Source organism: Ammospiza nelsoni, chromosome 6, assembly GCF_027579445.1.
Source record: "Ammospiza nelsoni isolate bAmmNel1 chromosome 6, bAmmNel1.pri, whole genome shotgun sequence".
In the NCBI taxonomy this organism is placed as follows: domain Eukaryota; kingdom Metazoa; phylum Chordata; class Aves; order Passeriformes; family Passerellidae; genus Ammospiza; species Ammospiza nelsoni.
In genome coordinates this window covers 49648722-49669043 of record NC_080638.1, presented here as the reverse complement: position 1 = coordinate 49669043, position 20322 = coordinate 49648722, and the positions used below count along the sequence as shown (strand labels likewise).

The 20322-nt window shown below is 41.5% G+C and overlaps 1 protein-coding gene across 1 annotated transcript; it reads left to right on the top strand.

Annotated features, from left to right (window-relative positions):
• The first annotated feature begins 13190 nt into the window (after positions 1 to 13190).
• On the top strand, positions 13191 to 20015 carry LOC132074479 (alpha-1-antitrypsin-like). Its single transcript, XM_059474318.1, has 5 exons — positions 13191 to 13307; positions 14934 to 15603; positions 17065 to 17335; positions 17986 to 18133; positions 19105 to 20015. Exons 2-5 carry the CDS (start codon positions 14946 to 14948, stop codon positions 19294 to 19296), a joined length of 1269 nt encoding a protein of 422 aa, XP_059330301.1. The 5' UTR covers positions 13191 to 13307; positions 14934 to 14945; the 3' UTR covers positions 19297 to 20015.
• Positions 20016 to 20322: the final 307 nt, after the last annotated feature.

Sequence of the window (20322 nt, the reverse complement as noted above, 5' to 3'; positions counted from 1 at the left end):
ACATATTTCCAACAGCCAGTGGTTAGTGCCAGTGCACAGGTCTGTCATTGCTCCCAGTGTTGTACAGCACCCACTAGGGAGAATCTAAAAGCACATTACAGAAGCAACAGCCTGAAATGTCATGGGCTGAAAACAAATTACATATTCTGCTGGAAAGACCAAGTAATACTCTTGCGTTAAATGCATAAAATAAGGATGAAACACCTCTCCTCTGAAGAAATGCTGAGAGAACTGGAATTCTTCAGCCTGGAGAAAAGAAGGCTTTGGGGTTACCTAATTGCAGCCTTGCAGTACCTGAAGAGACCCTGCAGGAAAGATGGAGAGGGACTTTTTACAAGGGCCTGGAGTGACACAACAAGGGGGAATGACTTCAAATGGAAAGAAAGTAGGTTAGATTAGATATTAAGATGGAATTTTTACTGTGATGGTGGTAAGGCACTGAATTGGTTTGCCCTGAGAAGTTGTGGATGCCCTGGTAGTGTCAATGGCCTGGCTGGATGGGGCCCTGAGAAAACCTGGTATAGTGGAAAGTGTCCTTGCCCACAGCATGGGTTGGGAACTAGATGATCTTCAATAACCCAAACCCAAACAATTCTATGGTGTCATGTATTTAATTTTGTTTTCTGATATTCTACTAATTGTCATACAATTAGTAATTAACATATATTTCTGGGAAATACTATGTGAATTTCTCAGTTTTTGAAGAACTTGGTGATTAATTGGGGAAGAAAATATGGCTTCTATAGCCATCGGGAACTTGGCAGCTAGGGAGGTGCCATGGCCAAGATCCTCATAGCCAGCATCCATCACCTGCTAATCACAATAACCTCTAGGCTCAGGAAATCCATGTGATAGATAAATGCCTCAAAGCAGTGCTCTCCCACAACCTTCAAAGAGCACTGGTAACCTCAAATGCCCCCTGCATACTCCTGGCATATCAGAATGAGTTACCAGCAGCAGAATCACCCATGCTCAGGGACACCTGAGCAGCAGGCCAGGGCCCCTCGGGACCCATGAGCTCCTGTGTATTACCGCGCCTGAGTGGGTGCAGCTGGTGAGAGAGAGCTGGTGAATCTTGTTTCTTGAATCAGAAGGCTTGATTTATTAATATATGATATAATACATTATAGTTATACTAATAGAATATAGGAGAGAGGTTTTGCAGAGCAGCTAGGCTAGCTAGGAAGAGATAGAAAAAATATCTACAACAAAGCTGTGGCCAAGGACTCAGTCCCCTGGCTTGCACTGGTGATTGGCCCTTAATTATAAACATAGAAAATGAGCCAATCAAGGTGTTCCTGTTGCATTCCCCAGCAGCTGATAATAATTGTTTACCTTCTCTTCGGGGGCCTCTGGCCTCCCGAAGATGCAGAAATCTGAAAGAAAGGATTTCTGTGGAGAAATGTCTGTGACACCTCACCTTTCTAAATTGTATAAAATAAAAGAAAAATGCTGATGTGGAATGAACAGGAAATTCCTTCACCTATAAAATATAGAATACTCACAAATCACTAAAACAATCCTACAATATAAGAAAATTGCAAAATACAATGTAAAGAGAATTTGAGTCCATGCAGCTGAGTTTCAGGAACAGTCCATCAGCTGAAGTTTTTCTTTTGGACATCTGAGAGTCCTTTTGGTCCTGAAACAGACTTCTGCAAAAGAGTTCCATCAATAGTTATCAAAAACCATTGACAGTCTTAATACAATTTTAAACAATTTAAAACAATTTGTACAATTTTGGAATGTCCTTTCTGGCCCTTCAATGCTTCAGCGCTTCAGAGCTGCTGCCTGCTATTTTCAATCTTTTTTATTTAATTTTTTTTTTTCTTTTTTTTTTTTTTTTTTTTATTGAAAGCAAAAGAGCAGCAGCTGGGCAGAGCAGTGCCAGAGAGGGAAAGGCCCTGGGGGCCCTGGCCCATGCTGGACCAGGAACCCCAAAACTGGCTCACAAAAGGGGGACCCGGACCAGTAGGACAAACCAGAATCCCCAAAAACATAAGGAGGCCTCGCAGTGGGCCCGGCCCAGAAGTTTTCTGAGCCAAACGGCCCAGGCCAAACCCATAAGGAAGGCTCTGCATTCCCGCAGGCCTGAACCCTGCTGCCAGCACAATGGCAGCACGGGTAGTGAGATGCTTCCTTTCCCCTAAACCACTGAGGCATGCCAGCAGCAGGGAAATAGAAGCCTTCCCCAGCAATCCCATCTGGGGTCTGGAGATGTTTGTTTCCCACAGCAAACCAGCTATGGTCTCCTCCAACTGTGCCCTCTCCCTCTGCAATGCATCGGGTTTGTCTCTCATCCACCCCGTGGCATCATCCCCATCCCCTCCGGGCTGGGGATCAGAGGCAGAACTCTCTGGATGCACCTGCCCCCCCATGCCACTAGGGCACAAGAGAGGCGGCGGCCTCCATGGGACAATCCCCGAAAAACCACCCCCAAACCGCCAAGAATGCTGATCTTAAAAACAGGCAGCTGGACTGCCACAACAGTGAGCTGGCGGGCAGCCCCCGCTCCACGGAAGGAGAGACCCCCTGCCGGAGCGACTGCTGGGACGTCCGGTGGAAGCAGCGGGGAGGGAGCCGGAACTGGGGAGGGAACCGCGTTGATCGTAGGATCCACCGCGGGCTGCTCCGAGGGTCCCGCGGGCTCAACGCCGTTTTCTGCTGCTGACTCCGGGGTCCGCTGCGGAGGCGCAGTCGCAGTCTCCGTCGCAGCGCAAACAGGCAGCAGCGGAGCTGGGAGAGACGGCGGAGCGTCGCTGTTGCTTAGCAACAGGTCAATCGCCGGAAGTGCTGTCTCTTCGGCCTTCTCCGACGCAGGCTCTGGCCGGGGCGGGGAGGCCGGTGAAACCGTGGGCGGGACCTCCTGGAGAGGCGGAGACGGGATCTCCTGGAGTGACAGCTCTAGCAGGGCCGTGGAGGAAGCCTCAGAGACCGGCGCCGCCCCCATGTGTGAAGGAGGCGGAGTCTGAGAGGCCGGCACTGGCTTGAGCGGCCGCTCCAATCCCCCCGGAGAGAGAGAAGGGGGGGGAGGAGAAGGCTCCATCTGAGCATGCTCCAGAGCAAGAGTAAAAAAAACTTCTTCACGCCGCGAAGTTTCAGCCCCCCCCGCCGCAAAGCAGGGGGGGGGGGGAAGCCCAAAGTCATCACCCACCAGGTCTTCTGCCAAGGGTGGTGGAAACGGAGCTTGGCCATAACAATCAGAAATCCATTGAAAACAAGCTGCTCTGCGTTTCAGGACTGGGAAAAGCTTTATAAATGCTGGGTAGATAGAAGGCAACACGCGTCCCTCAATGTAGACGCGCTGGATAATGGAGTCCATGCACTCCCAGACAAAAACATCTAAAGCATATAAGACATCAGCAAAGAACCCAAAAAGCTTTGCCCATCGAAAGAATTCATAGATATCTGTTTCTGACAAAAGGAAACCATCTTCCCTGCACCAATGTTTCCAGAGGGCTATTTTTTTTCCTCTGAAGGGGAGAATTGAATCTCTTCTGGCAAGGCATGTGTCTGCCATACGAAAAGCCACAAGCTACGAAGGGCTGGTTCATCAGGGATAGAAAAGTGAACAGTACCTTTTGAAAGAGTCCAGCTTGCTCTGGCCAGCTCCACAGGTCTGCTGCTCTTTTCCATCATCTTTCCTGATCATTTTCCAGAAGAAGGTTCTCTTTGTGGTCAGCCTTGGCTGTGAACTCTGTCCAAATCTTCAGTTCTTCAGCTCCTGGCTTGAATCCACTTTCTGATCGCTTCAGAGCAACCATCAAATGCTACACATACAGGATTTTTACCCAGTGCAGCAATTTGCTCCTCTGGTCTTATCAGATTAATTTCTGCTCTCACACATCGGGTCACCAGATATTACCACGCCTGAGTGGGCGCAGCTGGTGAGAGAGAGACGGTGAATCTTGTTTCTTGAATCAGAAGGCTTGATTTATTAATATATGATATAATACATTATAGTTATACTGATAGAATATAGGAGAGAGGTTTTGCAGAGCAGCTAGGCTAGCTAGGAAGAGATAGAAAAAAAATCTACAACAAAGCTGTGGCCAAGGACTCAGTCCCCTGGCTTGCACTGGTGATTGGCCCTTAATTATAAACATAGAAAATGAGCCAATCAAGGTGTTCCTGTTGCATTCCCCAGCAGCTGATAATAATTGTTTACCTTCTCTTCGGGGGCCTCTGGCCTCCCGAAGACGCAGAAATCTGAAAGAAAGGATTTCTGTGGAGAAATGTCTGTGACACCTGTGAGCCGATCTGGTGAGGAGGGGACATTGCCAGGGCCATGTAAATGACTCTGGGATTGTCACACTGGATGTGGTGTAGCACTTGGCGTGGGCAGGGCATGCTGGGAGGCACACAGCTCAGGTAAGTGCTGCGTGCTCTTGGTCTCTGCTGTAAAGGTGGGCTCTTCCTTCAGAGCCAAAACCAGAGTGCCTACTGAGACAGCCCTGGGAATCCTGGAGCTTCCACCCAGATGGGACTGGTAAGGAAGGAGATGTCAGTGCAGGTGGCAGCTTGCAATGGATGCCCAGATGCTTCTCCTGGAGAAAAGGTACCTGCACAAAGTGTGCACAGGCTGATAACCTTTCTTGGCATGTAGATGAATTCCAAGAGACAGTTAATAGGCTTGAAGTATTAGAGAGACTGAAACACTGCTAGACAACCTGGCTTCTGGAATGGGGTGGATTTAATTGTAGCACTGCCTACTAGGAGACTACAAAACGTGAAAGCCAAAGCAAAATAAAAAAATGCATTTCACTCAAACATTTCCAAGCCTTCTTAATGGAAAGCCATAATATTAACTCAATAGTTCTATATATTAGATTCCTGACTTGTGCTCTGTCATTTGGCCAGGAGACAAAAAATATCTGTGGTTATTTGACTCCTGCAAAGGCCTGAAAAGGGTTGTATTTCTCTTCTTCAAATACAACATGGTTTGGTCATTTTTCTTATTTCATCTGGGAAAAGGGGCTGGGAAAGAAATAGGTTTACAAATCGATTAGAAATGGATGGCTCTATAAGCAAAGCATGCTCTAGCTGAGGCTGTTGTCTTTCCAACCCATTCTTCAAATCTCTCATTCCCTCAGAGCAGCTTACTTTGACATTGCTTGTGAGATTTCTCCAGTTTAAATGGACCCAAAAGTGTCTTGTGTTAACTGAAAAACACATCTTGGACTTTTATCACAATACCTTTCAAGGACCTAAACCACTAGCTGCCTGCCTTGAAAAAAAGATGAAAAGGAAGTAATCTTCCTCAGAAGATTCTTTACAGCCTCCAGGATTGTTTTCACATTCTCATTCAGTTGTTTTATATTGCGTGAAGGCAAGCAATAAAAGAAAGGGCAGCGAGGACATCTTGGCTAAGGGGCATCTTCCAAGAGGTGTGAACATGAGATAGGACTCAAATGAGAGTTTATGTTACATGTTACTCACAGTTCAGCTTCCTAAGGGTGGGTTTGATAGTAGTGCTAAAGTACATCACCCCTCTGCAAAGGAAGGACTGTAATATCTTGGGAAATGGTGAGAAAACAGAAATATTCTTGGAGGTTCTGTGGAGAAACATGTTATGTCTTGAAGAGACCTGTTCTTTCCCAAATAAACAGCAGAGGTCCATGGGGAGTACATGTGAGGAAGAGGGGAATTACCAAGACAGCCACATTTTGCTGTGAGAAGCAGGAGCTTAAGCTGAGGGGGCTCTTGCAGCTGCCATGACACAGGAAAGGAGAAAGGCAAGAGCAGCCTGACAGTACTCTTGGCCTAATTAACTCCTCTGCCCGGGCAGAGCACCATGCAATGCAGACTTCGAGTTCTTCTAAGGCCTGACTGTAAATTAATTAGCAGATATTAAAGTTTTTGGCATAAATAAGCCAGAAAGTGGTGCCAATGGAAAGAGAAAAAAGGAAATTATTGTAGGAGAGAAGATTTAACACTAAAGTTTTCACCTCTATCAGTTAGATGTTTAGTCACAGGGCACAGGCTCAGACCCATGCAAGTGGAGCTGCACTGCTGCTTTTCCCTTGCTGGGAAATCAGAGTTTGACTGGATGTTACATGCTGGCCACATTTAAAGCCTTTAAGGCTTTGAAACTTGAAACACTGGGAATAAACATTCTGCCCTTGTGTTAAGTTTCCACTCCAGTGTCACTTGGTGCTCTCCCTGCACCAAGACATGTAGCATTTGCAGAGCACTGCAGCAGTTTCTTTCCTGAGACATTTATATCTGTTCTAACTGCCAGTAATTTCCACACCTTTATCTGCTCAAAGACTGCTCCCTGCCAGGCTTAGTGAGGTGATGGCTCCCTTTCTCTTTTTTATTTGTTAAACCCAGTCTTTAGTTCAGGCTCCAACTCATTCAATACACTGCTATGAATCATAAGTGAAACTCAGACCTATTCCCATCTGAAATTACTCACTTTTTGGCCAGTTTTTGGGCAGTATAACGTGGGGGTTCCTTAAAGAAATACTTCCATTTCTTTACTAGAAAGAAATTAAGAAAAAGAGTAGTCAAAAACCACTGGTGGGGTAAACACACAGTTTAATTCTTATTTCTCTAAAAGGCTTTTTTTTTTCTATACTTGTACTGCTGTGCAGATAAAGGCACCAAAGATACATATCTTAATTTAATTCAATACAGCAAAATTAAAAGAGCAAGTAGTTCAGAGGCAGTAAGAACAGCCAGATATATCTTCTATTTCTATATTTAAAAGCAAAATCTATGTTTATCTAATTTTTTTTACTGACATTGATTCTCAAAATGTTCTTCCCTTGATCCCCCAAGAAGCCCAGCTCCATTTTCTTTCCAAGGCACTCCAGTTGGATGTGCCATGTCTGCCTTGGATGGAGATGGAATTTGGGTTGGGGAAGATGATGAAATGTCAAGAGAAGTTTAAGGGGAAAATAGCCTCTCTAAATACTTCAGTATTCATGGAGCCTGGCAGCACTGAAAGGGCCACTGAACTCTAAGTCTTGTAACTCATTTCTGTGGGAAAAATGAGGAATTATTTTTGGCACTCTGTGGATTTTTTGGGTGTTCCAATCTTTCTTTAGAAACTACTTCAAAGACATTAATTAAAATGTCTTTGAGTTCATAGTCCAAACTAGGATAAAATTAACCTCTGTAAAAAATATTGATGGCTTGCTGTGCAGAGGTAGGAAATTTTCATTATGCTTTCTCACTCAGACATTAATTCCCTTCCTAATTATCTTGTAAATGACAGCCAGCAAATAAAAATTTCACTGTGTGTGATAGGGTTTCAATCCCATAAACTAACTGATCACTGAATAGTGCCTCTCAAGAGCTGTAAATTACCTACATCTCCTGGAAAACAGTGTAGTCACAACCTGACTCTACTGAAGGCAAGCACCAGAAATTTTGGCTTTTCAAGCAAATCTAGGCAATAGCAGGTGACAAGAACATTTAATTTTCTCCTTTGAGTCTTTTTTTGTGAGGCCCACCTGGGGGGGGGGGGGGGAGGAGGATAAAGCATCCGTGTGGATTATGCTTCACCAAGAACCCCCCCTGAGATAAATGGAAGAGCAGAAGATCCATGGAAGCTTTCTCTCAATTAATGCTAAGCAAAGTTCAGCTGAGAAAATGTCATGGCTTCTCTGTAAATGACAGCTCAGAAGTCCCTGGATCATGACAATATAGGATGCTGGATATAGGATGCTGGAGCTGGAAAACACTGAAGATCAGAGAAGAGAACTGTTTGAATGTAAACAATTCTAATAACGAACACGTTTTTACCATGCAGTGGTTGAGCCTGGAAGACATGGTCCAGAGAAGTTGCAAAATGTGCTCCTGTGCTTGGAGAGATGTACCTGAGAAATCTGATGTTTTGTGAAAAGGGCTGGACTAGATGGCCCCCGGAGGTCTCTTCCATCCTAGATTTTGATTCTAAGATTCTGCTACACAGGCACAAAACCTGTGGGGAAAACACACTGGGATGGTTGCTGATGATATTTTCCTGAAAAGTAAAATACTTGATATAGAGATCTAGTTTTAGAAATATGTTTTAATGCCTGATTATCATCCCTGAGTTTTAATGTTTCTCTGCTATATTGATTATAAGTTTGCTGCAAGAAACCATTGGACAACACAGCAGGACAGAAGTTGAATGAGATTTTATTACTAAGTGCATACATGTGTTTTGTCAGAGAAACACAGAACTTCTCCCTTACTTTTTCACTTCAGCCTCTTTCTGTCACTTCCAGTTCCCTGCTCTCCACAAGGTAGGTCTGTTTCCAGTCCCTCAGCTGGGATTCCTCGGATGAAATCATTCCAGGGAGCCACTCCATGAGCAAGCTCCATTTACACTTTTACTGTCCAACCTCTGTTCCTATGAAATTTGCCCACTTTCTTTGCAGGATGTTCACAAAGACCTCCTGAATTTTACTGGGAAGCACACTGAGGCTGCACTAGCCAGGGCTGCTGAATCTTGTCTTCCCACTACTCAGCAGTTGTTATTGATCACAGCTGTAGGTTAAACTGTCTGTAGCAAAAATTCACTGATGAAACCTTGGCTCAGAGCTTTGAGTTTGTAAATCCATGTAAGGCATGATGAATATCAACATCATTGGGGAAAAATAAAGTATAGATCATGTTTTTAAAGTATAAAGGAAGATGCTGTAAACTCTAATCCGTTATTATCTCTGTGCAGACCTAGTGCTGCCTTAAGCGGCCTGTGTGCTGTACTTAGAGCTTTTGCACACTAAAAAAATTTTACATGTTGGTGATATTAAGGATTAGGGGCTTGGCTACACAGATATTGCTTTCTTGTGTGATCCAAATTTTGCTGTGGTTAAACAACAAGAATATGAAAAGTGTAGCTTGAAAATAGCCTCTATCAAATTCAAACTGAAGAAAACGTCAATTTGCTTAACTGAGATCTGTTTTTGTATTGTACAGAGGGAAGCAGAGAACGTAGGAGAAGACAACTTCAAATTCTATTACACAACACTAGAAGCAAAGAAGAATTTTAAGGAGTGATCTTTATTTCATATGCATACATGCATCACTAGCAGCTGTAGAAACAGATAGCGTGCCAGCAGCACACTGTCAGATTAAGTTGGGCTAATTAAACCTTATTACTTTGTTAGGCATGGCTCATTGAACAGCCACTGTGTAACTGCTTACAGAAATTCAGCAGTGCTAGCAGCCCAAGCCAAGTGAAAACATGAGGGGAGAGTTTTCTTTAGTATCAATAACAAAAATCAACACGGCTGTCTCTCTTGAAAGGATAAACATAATACATCAGATCAGAATGACTTTGCACACGACCTGTGTTTGTATTAGAACTAAGAGCAAAATTATGTTTCTTTCTCAAGTGTGCTAACAAGAAAAATGAAGCAGATCACTGAGAGACATTTCAGTCCATCCAGAGCCTGTGTTTGCATGTCTTACACTGTTTCTAAAGTCTCTTGTAAGCTAATCATTACTCCTAAAAAAATACATAACTACTTAGGACCAGTAACACTTTCATGGGCAAACTTTCCACTAGCACAACTAGAGCTTTAAAAGTTGGAGCTTTAAAATTGCACTCTTTTAGTAACAACATGGCTCTTGGATAAAAACATGACTTGACCAGCATATAACAAACACCTTAACATTTATTTCAAGCATCTGCCAAATGTATCCATGAAGTACAGACTTATTATTAGAACATTTTCTGTTTAGTCCATAAACATGGATCTAAGAAATCTGTTTCCATATTTAAGAAGTATATTTTCCACACAACACAGAAAACTGTGTATTTGATACATAAATTCTGGCTCTTCTCAGATTCAAGAAATGCAATACATAGAAGGGAAACTTTCAAGAGTTTAATGAACTAAGAGAAAATCTTGAATACATTTAAAATTATTAAATACAAAGTTCATTATCCTGAAATAATGATGTTAATGTCAGACAGAAACTGAACTCCTGCTATATTATTTTTGACTGACATGTGAATCATAGATCTATGCTCCTCCTGGACAATTTTACAAAACCATTCATCATCTGTAGCTTGTATTATCATAATTTGAAATCGATATGTTTACCTCTCAAATTATGCAAATTAATAAAGACTCATTAAAGCAAAAAGTTCCTGACATTAATCTCCATCTACAGTATAAATGAGCACATGGGTTCTGTCAAATGGGATAACAGAGCTAAGAAAAATATTTTTGGGCACAAACAAATGCAGGAAAGGTTGTTCTGTGAACCATGACAAAACAGTGCATCTTACCTTCTATGCATCCCTCTTCCTTCCCTGCTGACTGGAAGGCCAGGGCTGGGCAGACCTTTCAGTCCTGTTGCAAGAATAGCAATTAATGGGAAACTCTGACTGCAGCCATGTATGCCTTCAAGCCATACTTTAGGTAAGCTCTTCAAGCTAACACTGACTACTGCCCCAGAGCCACCACCCCTCAGGCACCACATCCTCTCAGCTGGAATCTGGTGCCAGGGTAAGCAATGGTGAATTTTGGTATTGCAAGTACTGTCTTAGTGGACAGGACATGAAGACAGCCTTGGGACAGCCAACAGAGAGGGTTTCACATCTACACCAGATGTGTATTCTGTCAGGTGGATGTTATGGATCTGGAGTGGGGTGGCTGTGACTGCTCTGCAAATACTTTGTCCAGGTCCTTCCTCAGCCAAGGCTGACATTTTGCTGCTTTGAGACAGTGCCATTACTTTTCCTTCAGAGTGCCCAGAATTACAGGAGAGTTTTCTAAGAGCCTGAGAAAATATTTCTATAGAGTGATGGTCTGCCTTACATTCAGCAGGGCATGGCTGGGGCTGCAGGCAAGGCATGCTGAGTATTTGCTGATGAAAGGAGCTAGGTATTTTTTAAAAGAAGTATTTTGAATAAAATAATAGGAATAGAGTCAAATTTTTAAGGAACTAAGGTGTAAAACAAAGCAACAGGGTAGGCATGCTTTATGCATTACTGTCTCCAGAAGCAGGCCCTGGGGGTGCAACAGCTGCTGGCTTGGAGAACCTCTTCTGACCTTCCCAGTAGAATGATGAACCTCTTTTTCAAGCCACCACATCATGACAACAAGGATACCTGAAACAAAGAGAAGCAGATTTTTAAAGAGTTTCAAAAATCAATCTGTGCTGACTTTCAACAAGAGGGATGAATGTCAACATATACAACAATACAGATAAATGTCTGAACAGCAAAACGTTTGTGTTTGTGTCTCTGACACAGTTTTCTCATTGTACTGAAGCATGTTTTTGTTCACCTCAGGGTCATAGAGTGAATCCAGAATTAGCCCCAATGCTTGCAATATCATTCTCTACAGCACTGTCTCTTCTCTCTCCTGCTACCTTCTGCTTCGGTTGGCCCTGCAGCTGCACAGTGGAGTCCACTGCCCAGGGTTCTTCTTCTGTTGTGACCAAACCAAGGCTCAAAGAAAGCCTCTGAATGTAGGACAGTTTCTGAACTGCTGCCGAGTTCATTTGTGGGGAAAAAAACAAGCTATGTGTTAATTAGCTCTTCTGATCTGCTTTTCTTAGTGCCATGTTGAAGCAGGTGACCAAGCTGCATGATCAAAAATCTAAAGCCCCAGTGCAGGCCATAACCCACTTCAGGAGATGCCTTAGCCCTTGTGTCACTAGCTGACAACAAGCTGGGGATGTGTATCTGGTAGTTCAGCTGCTCCTGGCCATGGACCTCTCCTCTTCAGAGTTAGCAGATGGCTATTATGCATGTTTGGGGACAACAAACATTGAAGCCAGCTGGCCCAGCGAGCACTGACTTCTACCTTCTCTGCGTGGCTACATCAGCATTTATCTGTGGCCTCAGACAGTTGGAGGTTTTTTAGTCCATGCAATGTTTAACAGAACTGTAAATATTTAACACACATATTTAACACTATGACTAAGGAAGTGTCCATAACCACCAACAGCCTTTCTTGGAGCACCATGAGCTCTTCTCTTGTTTTCCCTGAAAGGTTGCACTTGAACCATCAGGAATTCTGGCTAATACATTCATTCAATTTAATTGCAGAGTGTTTGTGTTTGGCTGACAAAAAAAAGAAAACAGGCTATTCCATCAAGCCCCACCTGACACAAGTGCTCCAAGGGACAGCAGTAAGAGGTACTCTAATAAGAAAAAATACAAATTCAAAAATTGAAATACTTAACAGCAAACTTTGGCTGTATCTAAGGCAAACCTGCAGAATTAAGCTATATTCTGAAATAAAAAAAAAAAAATTAAAAAAAAAGGAAAATGAAAAAAAAAGGGTTGAAGTGTTGAGTCTGTAAATACCATGCAGGGACCTTATCTGCATGACCAAGGCCATGGATCCCAGCAGGTACAGAACAACCTCTGCAAGCAGCACAGCTGGGAACTGCCGTGCTTACACAGCTTTACATACACAGCTCCTTGGTTCTACAGTATCAAGGGGATTGTGCTGCTCCTTGCTGAACAAGTCCTGCAAAGTGTAGCAGAGGCATAGAGGGACTAAGCAGGCATTCTCCTGGCTGGCTGATCAAACCATGCATCTGAACAGCACCTCCACTGGTGAATGGTGGTGAACCTGCTTCACAGCACTTATCTTCACCCTCCTTTGGAAGATTCCTGGGAAATACATCTTTATAAGAAGGGTGAGACTCACAGTTTGATACTGCCTTGATTTATTACTGGTTAATATTTCTGGATTACTCTCTTCCATCATTTGCTATTGTGTGATGTATTTGAGACTAGGTTGCTGCTCATATACATTACAGCAGTTGCATTTGTTCAGTATTGTCTTTGGGCACTTGGAGTGATGGTACATATTTTATACAGCTTTTTCAAGTGCTGAAACCTACATTAAGTACTTTTCAGATCTTGATGGGCTAGGAGGTCCTTAACAGAGCTCCAGAAAGAATCATATGATTGTGAGGAGACCATTACAAGACTGAATGAGGTGCCCTCTTTATTTACAAGGCCAAGAGGACTCATTGCTTCATGCTGGGCAAAGATAAATGGTTATATTCATCTCAGCACACAGGGCAGAGTGCTGTGCTCTTGACACCAAAATATCATTTCCAATAAATATTTGCTTAGGAGTTGCATACCCTTTGGGATGTAACACTGTACTCTACTGACCGGCCTGGGCCCAGTGGTCTTTGCTCTGTTTGGAGTGAAGGGATGTGGACACATGCACACAAGGTCAGGGAACACCGGCCTCATCAGCATTCAGCTTTGTGCTTCCAGGAAATATGTATCTGAAGCCATGTAATGTTTAACAGAGGAAAACAGCGGTACTAGTAAAGCAGCAAGAAACAGCACAGCCCATTGAGAGCACGAGTCCTCTGAATGTAAAGTAAGTACCCAGCTAACTTTATCTTAATGACTCTGACCCAGCTGTATGGTATTTAGCTCAGTGAGTCATAAAGCACATCTGCTTTCAAGGGTGAAATCTAGTTTCTAAGTACTCAAATGACAGCTGAACTTAAGAAATACTGAATAGCAAATTCTGGGGATTCATTATAGCAGCTCCACAAAGTATAACTGCTCTGAATATTTATCCCAAATAGCTCAAAAACATCTAGAAAAAAGTATGCTTCAATAACAGAAGTATTTTGACTTCTCAACTGTCAATTTTATTTATCATTACTAATTTCCCCTAAAGCTTACAATCAGATAACCAAAACTGAAGTGAATAAGTGTCTTGCTCACAGTAAGATGACTCAGAATTCACAAACTGATTTTGCTATGCCAATGTCCTCTGTAAATTCCAACTTACCCAGATCACACAGAGCAAAGCTGGCTCCTTTTCACCCAAACCTTGGTGGTCAGAGTGCTGTCCCAGGGTGGAGAGAATCCCAGTAAACCTCTCCCCTGTTCTGCTGAACCCATGTCTTTTGAGTGCCTTTACCATTGACTAGGGGGTAAGCAGGTAGCTTGTGATCTTCTACCTGAAGCTGATCTGTTACAAGCAGGACATTAGGTGAAGGCTATTTGGAGCTTTTCTAGTCACTGGTAGCATATTTTTAGTGGGAATAGCTTTTACTTGTTATCTGACAGGTTAACCATCTTAGGCACCACAAATCAACCCAGCATGTTCTTGGTTGAACTGGTAAAAGAGAAAGCAGTAAACAAACAAAGACAAAAAGTGATCACAGTCACTACAAATGTCCAAGATGCCCTGATCCAGTCTTGCTGCTGAGCACTACTCTGGCCTTAGGCATATTTAACTTACAAAAGGATACTTTCCTGCTGATGTGAAGCTTGGAAAGACAGGAGAGGCCAAGTCCACACTTACGGTCTCACATTCCCTATGACCAGATGTGGGATACACACAAGAAGGAACCCGTCTGAAAGACAGGTGACACATGAGTGGTCATTTAAAATAGACAAACATATTCTAATTTAATCAGGTATTGAAGCAGAAAAATTTTACCAGCTCTTATGATTAGCCACTTTGTATGGTAAAAATGACTCAGGAATGAGAGAAAATAGCAATTCTGAATTTTGCAATCTCATATTGTTTTCCTTTGATATAGCACTGTAGCACTGCTTTTTTTTAACATAAAACTCATTCAAACCCTAATAGCATAATAGTCCTTGGAGGTCTTAGGAAATAAGCACAAAATAATTAATCAGAAGGCTTCTAATGTGTTGCATTGTCATAAAAAAAAAAGGGCACCTTTTCACTTCTTCTCTCCCTTGGACTCTTATTTTTCTTCAATACTCACATGTTTTTTTCCCACTAACAAGGAACTTTTGTAGCTAGAGTAAAGTAGAGCTGAGATAGGCAGCAATGAATAGGAATTACAGGTAAACTCAAAAGCACAAGGATTTAAAAAACGCTTCCATAGCAAAAGAGGAGGTCAGGACATAACAGTGATTTCCACTTGAAGGCAGCAGCAGCAGACAGAAATAAAAGATGAGGTGTTGATACAGCCAACCTCCAGCATCCAAGACCTTTTGTTCTTTGTCCACGCAGTATCTGTGAAGAATGACGAAGGCCATGCTCCCCCTGTGCTTGCTGGTGGCCATGCTTCACCTCAGTGCCCACAGTCTGACCCAGACTGATCACCACACTGACCAGCCTGAGGCAACTGACCCCCAGGAGCTGTATTCTCTTGATGCAGATCCTCTTGAGTCCTGCCAAAGAATAATCCCAAGCAACACAGACTTTGCCTTCCGGTTTTACAGGCAAGCAACCTCTCAAGAGCCTGACAAGAACATTTTCTTTTCCCCAGTCAGCATCTCTGCTGCCCTTGCCCTTGTGGCCCTGGGCTCCCGAGGCAGCAGCCAGGCTCAGCTGCTGGAGGCACTGGCCTTTAACCTCACCAGCATGCAGAAGGAGGAGATCCACCACGGCTTTGGTCAGCTCCTCCGCCTGCTGAGCCGCCCCGGCAGCCAGGTGCAGCTGAGCATGGGCAGCGCCCTGTTCATGGACAAACGCCTCAAGCCAATGAAAACCTTTCTGAGGGACATCAAAACACTGTACAGAGGAAAAGCTGTCTCCAGCAGCTTCCAGAATTCCACTCAAGCTAAAAAAGAGATCAATGATTATGTAAAGAATAAAACCTGTGGGAATATAAACCAAATACTTGAGGACCTTGATCCAAACACTCTGATGGTAATTGTTAACTACATTTATTTCAAAGGTAAGTTACACAGATGCTATTTAATGCATCTGTTTTGTGCTGTTTCACCTGAAGTAAAACAAGTACACCAAGTTATTTCTGAATAATTTTTAAGTGAATGTGTTCAAATGAGACTATTATGAAAAAAATTGAAAGTTTTCCACTCTGATACCTCTTCCGCATCTAAATTTTTCTAGCACATATTTAGACTTCTAAGCATAAAAGTTCATTTACTTGCAATATTCAGGTTCAGGGAATTGCCAGAGCACAACAGATTCATGTATTGCTAAATTATTCTGGCAGACTTCATCTACTTAGTATTTTAAAAATCAAAATGTTTTCACATTGTATGTGTGAAGGAGAAAACTAAAATCTGAAGATGATGCTTAACAAAAATTGCCTAAAACTTTAATTTACTTACAGTCCATGACTATTACATGGGTAGGTACCTCTGGAGTTGGAATCCAAATGTTCTACACCTTGTCATCATATTACACACATCCCAAGAAGTATTTGAATGTATTGCTTTGGAAATTATTAACTTCTTCTTGGGTGTTCATTTGTAGCAGCATGCAGGACATACATGGAATTTCCCACCCAGAACGGATTATTTGGAAATTATGAAGTTTTAGCAAAATACAAAAATATTTTATTTTATATACTTTATAAATTTGGGTGACCTAATCTCAGGTTTCCTAGTCTGAGCACCATACCAGAGTAAATTTCTTTCCTGGAGGGCAAGGGAGAAGGCTTAAACTTATAAAGTAACCAGAATATTGTGGAGTTTACATTCTATTATTTATTTTTTAAATTAGGCTATTTCAATTCAACATCTAAAAAAAAAAAAAAAAGCCAAAAAACCATACTTACAGAATGCAAGGTATAATCCCAGTCTATTTGTTTAGTGAATGACCTGTTTTATTACACAGTAAAATATCATAGAAAATTCAGTTGAATAAACATACAGAGCAAAGCATTTTGAAGACTAAAGACCTTGAGGCACTATTCCATTTACCATACTACAGTCATGTTCAGGTCCAAAAGTTTGTTTCTCTAGCATGTGAGCTTTTCCTTAGTGCTACAAGATGAAAAACACATAAAAAACCATGTGAAGAGCATAACATGCTAACTTTTAAAAGTTAGACATCTGCTGTGAAACTTGCTTTACAAGCATAATTCTGAAAACAGTAAATCCCTGGATTCTGGTCAGTTTTCATTTGCTTCAAATAAAACATAAGGTTACATGATGAAGTTACTTAATTTATCTGACTTAGAAAGATTGTGTACAAGCCCATACAAAATTTAACCTGTGGTATTTAGTTGTTATAAATAATAAGATATTTAATAAACTTTGAGTATTTTTTTATCTCCAAGTGTAAATATTCAGATATGGTTTTATTTATTGTACATTAGTCAGGACAATATTAATATATCCTCATTGAAATAAGTATTCAACTCCATTCTTTCTCTTTTGTTTTTAAGCTTACTGGGAAAATCCCTTCAATATTAAGGGGACTCACAAGGACTTTTTCTATGTGAATGCAAAGACCTCAGTTAAAGTGGAGATGATGGCTCGAGATGGATTTTATAAAGCATACTCTGACAGGAAGCTGTCCTGCAAGGTGGTGCAGATTCCTTACAAGGGAGATGTTACAGCATTCTTTATCCTGCCCAATAAAGGAAAATTGAAACAGTTGGAACATGCCCTGACAAAAAACACTGTTTCTAACTGGGAAAGATCTCTTCAACGACGGTAAATATAGAATTTTGATTTGATGATTTGAGGTAGTCAGAACCTGAAGTCTAAATGCTATGGTCAGGTTTTACAGTTTCTATCTTGTATTTTTGAAGGGAGGTTTAAACAACAGAAGAGGTACGAAGGATCAGACCAAATTATTTGATATTTTCAGCAAAAAATTAGAATCAGGATTACTTTGTGATGAGAGATCTCTGAGGTGGAAAATTTAATTCTTTTTTCCCCATACATTTTTTTTAGCTGATGCTAAGTATCACCATTTCCCTTGTCTCAGACAAAATACTGAGTGGTAATACTGCAACATAGCAGTCAGATCCTTCAGAGAGAATGGGGTGTGAATTCCAAAAGCAGAACTTTCAAGGTTAGAAAAAGAAACTTTGTCCCAAAAATGCTGGGTGCACTACTTTTTAGTGTCTCACAAAGAGACTGTGTTGCAGAATCATAAAAGAAGTATGATCTGATATCTTTCTCCTTCCATACTTTTCTATCCTCCAGACCAACATCTTCTTATCTTCTTTTTCCTGCCATGTTTCTTAGCTGAAAAGACTATCATTGTAGCACAGAAGAACCACCTTCAAGTTATGAATCTTCACTGCAAGGCATATTCTGATTGCAATAACTACCATACTTTGCTTTTGGATTGACAGGAGGATGGAACTGCATATTCCAAAACTTTCCATTTCAGGCACTTATGACTTAAAGAGGATCTTAATGAATCTGGGTGTAACTGATGTGTTTTCAAATCGGGCTGATCTATCTGGAATCACAGGAAACCCAGATGTGAAGGTTTCAAAAGTAAGTTTATCAGCAGAAACAACCATCCATGGTTTCCTTAACACCCAATTGCCTTACCCTAAGTTCACCTGTGAAATTGTACTTATTGCTAGGGCTGGCTGATACTCTGAAATAGAACATTTAGCTGATAAAGTCCCTTTAAACTCCCTCAGACTTCTCCAAGATCTGGAGATAGGGATATTTTCTTGTGGCAAGCAAAACTGGAGGGTAGATGGAGGGATGGGTTTGGCAATTAACCAGGAAACTAAACACAACATATCTTCTGCATGTAGAAGTGGTGCCTGTGGGTAACTAGGAGTTGTGCATGTCTTGCATCAGCACACTGACAGAAAAAGTGGACTTTCTCTAACATGCATTCTACAATTTTAAAGGATTTAGAAATTGCTGTTACTATTGAAGACTCTGTTGAGTGCTAAAAACATAAAATGGACCAGACTCGAGGAAAACATCCCATTCCCTGAAAACATTGGGAAGATAAAAACTAGCATTTTTACAGTCATTCAGAAAACATAATTTAAAATTTTCTAGCATTTTGGGGCTAGTAAAAAAAAATTTTAAATGCCCAACAATAACAAAAAAATTGGTAGCAGTGTTGAATTCCTGGCTAAACTGTGCGCAAGTGCTGTTAGGAATACTTACAGAGCAGTTCTGGATTCCTTTTTCCTTTCCCTTTGAAACTGACATTCCCTGGGAGTTTGCTTGGTTATTTTACTTTCAATTAATTCCACAAAGTGTGCAGTTGCTAAGGTCTGTGTTGATGCACTTGTGGTGAGGAACACTGAATGTGTAAATATTTGCTTATTGAGACAAAATGGTTAAAACCACACAACAGGCTGTAGTGCCCTTCTTCCTGGTTCCTGCCTTATCAGCAATTTTTGTGAAAGGCAGCAGTTAAATTACCTTTGGGTCAATTTGAATAATTTCACACCACATCTTCCACATACATTAATTCTTGCTGTATTTTATTGTAGGCTACTCACAAGGCCATGCTGAAGATCCGTGAGAATGGCACAGAGGCTGCAGCAGCCAGCAGCATAGATTTTCTTCCTCATTCTCTTCCTCCCATTGTGAGATTCAATCATCCATTCTTGCTGTTGATTGTTGATCACTATACTCAGAGCATCCTCTTCATGGGAAAAATTGTAAACCCAACTGAAAAATGACAGGTCACTGGCTGATATTATTGTTTTGAATTGCATTTTATTAAATTATTGCCCATTGTGTGATTAAAATTATATCCCAACAGTTATTAACAAATTTCTTTTTCCACAGAAATCAGGAAAGAGTGCAGTCATTCTTAGAAACATTCTTTTTGCTTCGTCCTTCCATAGAAAATAACCAGTGAGATATACCTATTAGTGAATTGTGAAATATTTGATAAATCAGCCTTTTAGTGATGAGTGCCATCTTTGAAAGGCAAGGCAATATCCAGCTGAGAGTATTAGTTGGAAGAGTGAAAGTAAATAAAATTTGAGTGGATAAATCCAAATGAAATCTCTGCAAACTACAGGCTGCCTTTGATAGTGGAACCCTGGAAAAAGTTAAAGATAGAATCTAAAATGTTAGGCTTTGTGCTTTCCCAGATCAACTGCACCTGCGTAAGCAGTATGATAAATTATATAATTGTTAGATGAGATGATTGTTTAGTAATTAAAATGTAATTATTATATAACCATAAAAAGAATAGTGAGAAACTATGTTGGAAATTCAGAGAGGGGCTAAATTTATGTATACAATAGAACAATATAAGTTTAATAATTAACATGAAAGCTATGTAACGATAGAGTATAAAACACGATCATTTCGGATGTATGGTCGGAGTCAGATTTGGGTTGAATATACCCCGATTCCCAGAGCTCTTAATAAAAAGCACCGCATATAATCGCTCTGTGATTGTGTTTTTGAACGCTAACACCTTCTGACATTGTAGGGTTTCCAGTGGAAGGAAGGTATAGCTGCAAATTACACACTGGGACAGTCAGTCACTTTAGACCAGGCCTAGGCACTTCCTTTGCAGGTCAAGTCTTACTCCGTACTCTCCTTTAGGACATTCACAGCTGATGGCATTCACCCACATTGTGTTGGCTTCCTTGGGCTGCCCATTAATGTAACAAACTCTACACAAACATTCTATATGAAAGCAGTGCTGGGAAATGTTATAGTTGGCTAGATATCCAAAAGCTTCTACC

Excerpts from the sequence above, each read along its gene's own strand:
- LOC132074479 (XM_059474318.1), top strand. The coding sequence starts at position 14,946 with ATGACGAAGGCCATGCTCCCCCTGTGCTTGCTGGTGGCCATGCTTCAC. Across the intron at positions 15,604-17,064 it reads TAACTACATTTATTTCAAAG|CTTACTGGGAAAATCCCTTC; the intron begins GTAAGTTACACA and ends TTTGTTTTTAAG. Across the intron at positions 17,336-17,985 it reads GAAAGATCTCTTCAACGACG|GAGGATGGAACTGCATATTC; the intron begins GTAAATATAGAA and ends TTGGATTGACAG.